The sequence below is a fragment of the Primulina huaijiensis genome, chromosome 16, assembly GCF_012295235.1.
Source record: "Primulina huaijiensis isolate GDHJ02 chromosome 16, ASM1229523v2, whole genome shotgun sequence".
Taxonomy (NCBI): domain Eukaryota; kingdom Viridiplantae; phylum Streptophyta; class Magnoliopsida; order Lamiales; family Gesneriaceae; genus Primulina; species Primulina huaijiensis.
Genome location: NC_133321.1, coordinates 1589931 through 1597158, shown reverse-complemented (window position 1 = coordinate 1597158; position 7228 = coordinate 1589931). Strand labels below are relative to the sequence as shown.

General features: G+C 35.7%; 1 protein-coding gene and 1 non-coding gene across 5 annotated transcripts; both read left to right on the top strand.

Moving 5' to 3' along the window:
* The first annotated feature begins 3588 nt into the window (after positions 1–3588).
* Positions 3589–6877, top strand: LOC140962181 (sm-like protein LSM4). 4 transcript variants are annotated; one of them, XM_073421072.1, is made up of 9 exons: positions 3773–3797; positions 3924–3958; positions 4067–4108; positions 4209–4274; positions 4666–4764; positions 4847–4924; positions 5918–5954; positions 6131–6292; positions 6640–6877. In XM_073421072.1, exons 4-9 carry the CDS (start codon positions 4269–4271, stop codon positions 6660–6662), a joined length of 405 nt encoding a protein of 134 aa, XP_073277173.1. In that variant the 5' UTR covers positions 3773–3797; positions 3924–3958; positions 4067–4108; positions 4209–4268; the 3' UTR covers positions 6663–6877. The 4 variants fall into 4 exon arrangements, with proteins under 4 accessions (XP_073277170.1, XP_073277171.1, XP_073277172.1 ...); XM_073421069.1 differs by lacking the exons at positions 3773–3797; positions 4209–4274 and adding an exon at positions 3589–3697; XM_073421070.1 differs by lacking the exons at positions 3773–3797; positions 4209–4274 and adding an exon at positions 3592–3694.
* On the top strand, positions 5490–5573 carry LOC140962204 (small nucleolar RNA snoR127). The gene has a single exon (XR_012172485.1). It is a non-coding gene; the product is annotated as a small nucleolar RNA snoR127 (small nucleolar RNA).
* Positions 6878–7228: the final 351 nt, after the last annotated feature.

The following is a 7228-nucleotide window of genomic DNA, read 5'->3' as shown; positions in this document are numbered from 1 at the left end:
TTTCATGATATAATTATTGTTATTTGATAGAATAATGGTATTAATTAAATCTAAGTTGGTATATAGTCTGATAAGATTGATTCGGATTTTCTGAAATAGTCCGGATGCAGCCTATAAATGGAAGCTGAATTCTTTTGTTTCCTACATCGCATTCTTCATAGAGAGTTCTAGCCTTATACCTTATGTTTTCTAGCCAGTTTCTAGGGCACTTCAGTGTCGGGAAGTTTCGGAGCTAGTGTCGACTCGAGGAGGGGTCGGTGAACTGGGATCGAGACATCATCAGCGGGCTGACGACGGACGCAGGTTCAGAGCTTTCTGTCAGATTGTTTTAGTGAGGTACGTGATGTACTGACTGAGATATCCAAGCGTAGTACACACACTTATATGCTGCATATTTATCTGTTGCATGATACATGTTTACTGCTTTGGCATATTATGCATGGCATATCATGTGGAGCCTGATATCTTTTGAGATAGACATAGTTTGTTGGGGCCGCTCAAATCTATTCTGTATTGTGGACGATGGGGCATCGAGAGCTACAGTGTCCGACAGGACCCACGGGCTCTGATGACCTGGACATTGTAGGTCCACATCTTGATGATGAGTGTGGGAGCCAAAACATGACTAGGACATATCAGAGACTACACACTCAGGCGCCTCTAGACTGAGCATGAGATTCTTGACTTGATCCTTGATATCTGAGATATTGCATTTCGCATGCATCATATCAGTTTGTATACTCGTACATTCTCGTATTAGACGATTGTCGCTCACGTCTTTGTTTTCATCTTGGGCACCCCATTCGACGGGACAGGTCTTAGGTTGGACGGTTCGGACGACCAGGACAATGGCTAGAGCATTTGGGTTTTCAGTGGTGATCCAGTGGAGGTTTTATGTGGTTTATCGTTTTCTCGTTCAGAATTATGTTTTCGATACGGTTATATTAATGTTTAAAACTGCTGTTATTTGTTCTGTTTTCGTTTGGGATGTAAGATGATTAAGTTATTTGGTTTCCACTGTTTAATTGTTGTTATTAAATTTTAATGTTGCATGCTTATTAGTCTGTTTAATAGTGGCTCGGGTAAGGGCGCTACAACGACAATATCATTTCATGTATATCATTTGTCACAAACGTACGATACCATAACAATTAAAAAAATTCAAGCTAATTTGTACACAACTTCTATTGTTCTCTTTAAGAAAAAAACTTGATAAAAATATTTGTGAAACAACCTCTACTTTTTTGTAAAAAAAATCATAAATCATAAACTCGAAAATACTAAATAAAATAACTTAACATTTTCATAAATCATAATTAATCAACCTTTGAAATCTCAAGTGCATAAGATAAATCCTAAATCGTCAACTAACCAAAAATCCTACGTCGACCTTTAAAATATCAATTAACAATTAAAGCATAAAAATATCTCTAATAAAATCATTAACATAAATCTTTTAAATCTTTTATCTAACAAGCTTGTGCGGAAACATAAAGGTCTCTCGGGAGTGTACTACAGCACTCGATCCACTCAATCGTCAGCGCCTCCCATAAATCATCAAATCCTGCATCATATAAACCTAATGAGTCTAATGACTCAGCACGTTCTAAACATGAGCAGCAAATAATACATATACAATCACATGCATAAAAAATCATTTAATTATAAATCATATATCATAAATAATTTTAATCGTAAAGCTTTCAATCATTTATCATTTTGTGTGAAGTTTGACTCTTGAAAGTGACTAACTTTTATCCTTTGGCCGACTGATAAGTCTTCAGCTCCACATGGTCCATGGGGGTGGGCACTAGGCTTCACCGTATAAATACGATCGTCGGGCTCCCTCGGGGGCCTTCTCCCATAGACGGGCTCCCTCTGGGCTTTTTCCCACAAATGAGCTCTTTTTACGTATTTTCCAAGTGTAAAATTACTTTTTTGCTCCTAGATGTAAAAATTCCCGATTTTATCTTTTTCTTACTTTTGAAGACATGAGTTTATCCCAAATAATCATTTAAGGTTAAATATAAATTTTGCATAATTTTATTCGGCTTAATTCGAGGCTTTTCGATTAATTATTAATTAATTTATTCGAGAAGCGATTAAATCTCGTATAAATTCGAAACTCATTATTTTGATCTCAAATTTTAAAAATAACCTTGTTATTACCTAATCTACCCTTGTGAGCCATGAACCGGACCCGTGGACCCCACCCATGGTTCCAATTTTAGTTTATTAAATCTCGAAATTGACCCTTAAGTGAACAACCCGAGCCATTTCTCAATTTACTCGAGCCATGGTCGAGCCACCTCGAGCCAAACCCGAGCCAACCCACCTAGGAACCCTACTGACCAAGCCCAGCCCATATAAACAGACCCCAGCTCGCTCAAACACTCCTGGAACTGAGACACAAGTTCTGCGCGTGACTCCTACCTTTGCTAGGACTCCTAGCCAACCAGGACACTTCCAGCCGAGCCACCACCGAGCCGACCTGAACCTAACCAACCTTGGACCACGTCCAGACCCAACCAAGCCCCGCTCAGACCCTTGAACCAACGCACGAGCCATCTGCAACCAGACAGCAGCCTGCGCACCCTTCTAAAATGCGATGGAGTCTCCTTTTCGCATGGGACTCCTCGCCTGAGCCACCACCGAGTCCGAGCCTCACTGACCCCCAAAAATAATATTTTTGATCTTTTAAAACTCTTTGTTTGCCCAAAACCAGCTTCTCGGGAAAAATCGAGCTCGATTCGTAAAATAATTCGAACTCTAATATTTTTAGATAAATTAAATAATTTTTAATCATATTAGGAAGCCTTGAAAATATTTAGTGAAAAATATTTATTCTAGTCTTGGTCGTCCCAGTTTCCTTTCCCCTGCCTATTATCGAATATTCGGGTAAAATCCTCAAATTTAATGTAATCATGTCATATTATCATTTAATCATGCAATCATACCTTTAATCATATAGTAAATATTATGCTAGTATTTAAAATAAATTAAATAAAACAATTAAGCAATTAAAATAATTTGCATGTATGTGGTTTACATAAGTTGGTTTTTTTTTTTTTGGACGTTACAATTTAAATTGTGGCAGCAAAAGATCACAAAGTGATAAAATGGTTATGGATTGTTTGATAATTTAAGATAAGTGATGAAACTAAAACTTAGTTTTATATCTTAATTCATATCACTACATTAAATTTTCATATAATACATGATATATTTATTGTTATTTGATAGAATAATGGTATTGATTAAATCTAAATTAGTATATAGTCTGCATGAATTTGTGGTACTAGATCTTCGATAGTATGATATACTTTGAGACAAAAAGTGGTACTTTATAAGCTAGATTTTGGGTTTAGTTTTTTTTTTCATTTTAAAATAAAAAAAATATCAACTTAGGGAGGTAAAAATACAATATTATCTCACTAGAGAGTGCATAATTAAAATATAATTACTAAAAACTGAACTTAAAAAAATTTAACTTTGGTATTTTCTCTCAATTTATCCTTAAATAAATTTTAAATACATTAATATTTGAGAAAATTAAATTTTAAATAATAATAAATAAAAGATAAAAAAAATAAAATAAAATACACGCTGCTATTTTACCTGATCTCCTCGTTTTCTCGAATTTCAACCTCTCACAGGCAACCCCAGCGATCTGCCGTTCTTGAGGGTTTTCGATGTAGTTCGTTCTCTACCTTCTTATTTTCGATTTTCTTCTTGAAACTATGCTGCAGTTCTGAAAACGTGAACAGGAATCACTGCGTTCCCCACAGCGAACTCTAGTACCTTACTTCCACTGCTTCTATGTCACGAATCGACCGATAATTTTTATTGTTGCGTGTTTTTTTTTTTCTGATTTGTATTTATTATCATTGATTTTAAATTTTAGTTCGTTTTTCCATTCGCAGAATTCGATTAGGAGTTCGATAGCATCAGAAATATGGTGTGTTTTTGTTAAAGTATAAGTTAGGGCTTTTTTTTTTAAGTTTCTTTTGAGATTTTTGATGTGATTCCGAATGGTGAACGGTCTCTTATTTTCCTCGTTTTACAGCTTCCGCTTTCGCTGCTTAAGACTGCACAAGGGCATCCCATGGTAAATTTCGTACCTTGCTGACGTTCACGGTCTCTCCTGTAATTTTCAATGGTTTGTACTAAGAATGGATTGGGTTTAAAGTGCAAATGTTTGTCATTAGATTGTGTGAATCTCGTGAAAAGATGCTACAAGAGACTGACAAAATAATAAATTTAGCTTGATGAATGTGAGTATTATTGTTGATCTTGGTGATAATTACTTATTAATGTTGGTTCTGATACTCTCTTTTATGTTTTGTTGTAATTGGGAATACCCTGGTGTCAGAGTCCCAGTGAAATGTGTAGACCGCATGATAACAGATACTTGCTCTTCAGAAATAGATTAACTGCAAATTCGACACTGCTGGGTCATTAACCAAGTAAATGTTAAGCTTGATGAATTTGAATCATTGCTGTTCCAAGATTGATTCTTTAACCCACTGGACATAGTTTCTCAGCAAGCAGTCGCTGGGAATTGTCAAAGTTTTATTTGCATTTGTTTGAATTTTGATCAATAGATATTTTATCTTTTTCCGCATTTTAATAGACTTATCTGGGAAATATCTGTTATGACGGCAGTTGGTGGAGCTAAAAAATGGGGAAACTTATAATGGGCATTTGGTGAATTGTGATACTTGGATGAATATCCATCTTCGAGAAGTCATCTGTACCTCAAAGGTAGTGCATATGTTTATCTATATATGCTTTACAAGTTCTGTTAGTTTACTGTGGTTGTACTCAAAGTTGTCGATACTCGTAGGATGGAGATAGATTTTGGAGAATGCCAGAATGCTACGTTCGTGGCAATACAATTAAGTACCTCCGAGTTCCAGATGAGGCAAGTTTAACTTTCAGATTTTTTTACTTGTACTTTTTTCTTGTTATTTATTTCAAACTTAAATGGTGCTTTTGCTGCAAATTACAATGTACATCATAATGGATGTCAAGCAACAACCACTATGTTAATATCAAAATCATACTCTTTAATGGGGATGAACTGCTTTTGCTACGGTTGGCCTGGATCACGCTTTGTTGTGTTTATGGTTGGGAACTTAAAAGGATATGTTGATTGTCGCGTTTCTTAAATAATTTGATTAATAACATCTCCTAGCCTTTTCAATTGATGTGATAGATTGGCAGTCCTTGGCACGTCCACAGATAAGTTAAAAATGCCAAAATTTTATGTAACACTTTTTCTTCTAGGTATAACTGATGAAGTGTTGGTTTGCATTTTGGGATTTGGCTTTTTTAAGACCATCACACAAGTTTTTGAATAGTCAATGCTTTAGGTAATGTGCTCTGTAGGTTGTCTTCTTCACTTAATGAAGGACATACAACCTTTGTTCAAATTGTTAGTAACCTTGATTGTTACTGCTTTTATATCCTTCTCTCACTCTGCTGCTCTGGAATGATGTACCTTAGCCAAATCAGACATCATTGTGCTCCAAAAGATTGTTTATTGATGTTTTTGTCAACTGTCCTTTGGAGGCATTTTGGTGTCTTTGCCTCTGTGCAGTGGCGCTAACTTCATTTGGACACCTTTTGTTGAAGTGCAACTATCTGACGATAAAAACTGGGATTGGTGGTTGATAGCTGACTGGAGCCTCTTTTTTTATCTCTATTTTTTTCTTTTTTGCAATTCTGCTTTTGGAAGTAGTCTGGCTTTGCTTCTTTGCAGTCCACAATTCCCCATTTCATTAGCTCAAATCGCACTAAATTAATATTCGGTAAACCTTGATTCCACCATCTTGTATCTCTGTGCTATTGGCTATAAATTGATTCATTATGGTGCTGTTTTTTATGATAATTCCTGGTTAAATTATTTTCTCAGGTCATTGATAAAGTTCAGGAAGAAACTAAGAGATCAGGTATTTAAATCTATTTTTGAAACTTTCAATGTGTTGTGTCTACCACAGATTTTTTCATGTAGCGTTAAACTAATCTGTGGATTGAAGTTTGTGTGTTAATTTTTAGCATTGCCAGCGTTGCTTTTAATTGAAAATCAGACAAGCTCTAATTTTGTTATGATAATTTATCGCTTCAGACAGAAAACCACCTGGAGTTGGACGTGGAAGAGGAAGAGGTAGGGATGAAAACTCAGCTGGAAGATCCTCGAAAGGGATTGGGCGTGGTGGTATAGATGATGGAGGTGGCAGAGGAGGCCGAGGAAAGGGTTTGTCTGGCAGCAAACCGTCCGGTAATAGAGGTAAGAATGAATAATTAATTCCTTTTTTTTTAACTCATGAAGTTCTACCAAAATCTGTTTTCCAACGGTTGGAGCCTAGTACTATGTTTCCATTTGTACAAGAGTACAGTTTCAAACAAAGTGAAATAAATCGGTAATGAAATCCTAGAAATAGGGGCACTCATGATCCGGTGGATGTCATGGAATTTTAAAAATGAGAGCTTGCATATGAAGCTGTGCGGTTTTAAATTCCTTATAAATCATAATTTCTAGCATGTCTCTATTTTCTTATTTTGTATCCCAATAGCTGAAGAGATGCTTTCTTTAGTTTGCTTGGGTAGAATAATTTATGATTTGGTTGGTGGCAGGTGGAGGTCGCGGACGTGGTTGATGTATAAAAGATGGGGAGGCTAGTGTGTCGTGTGGAAAGTGTCCCCTTTTATTGGCCTCATTATTGTCAAGGAGCTATGTGAGATCTTTTAAGATCGAACTTTTCGTTTTCTTTTTTTGAGATAGTTGGCTGGTATTTACTTAGTTTTGGTTTATTATCGAAGTGTATTTTGTGTTGGTACTAAAAAGTTTTAAAGAATGCCTAGATTCTTCTTTTTCGCTTTGTAAATGAAACAATTAAATAAAATAGATTAATTGAAGGATGGACAGGTGCCACGATTTGAATGGTTTAGAGCAGTATCCGGGATGTAGCGTTGACTCAACCCTCTTCATTTGATGTTAACATATGGTTAGAGATGTAAATGAATCAAATCGTTTGGGAGCTATTCGAGCTCGATTTGATAGAACTTCATTTAAGTTCATTTCATGAGGCTAGTTAAGATAAAAGATTCAAACTTAAGTTTTACAATATTTGGCTCGTTAGCTCGTGAACATGTTCGTTGGTAAATTCATGAGTCGTTTTTTAGATGAAAAATTATAGTTTTGATATTTGATTTATTAATTTTG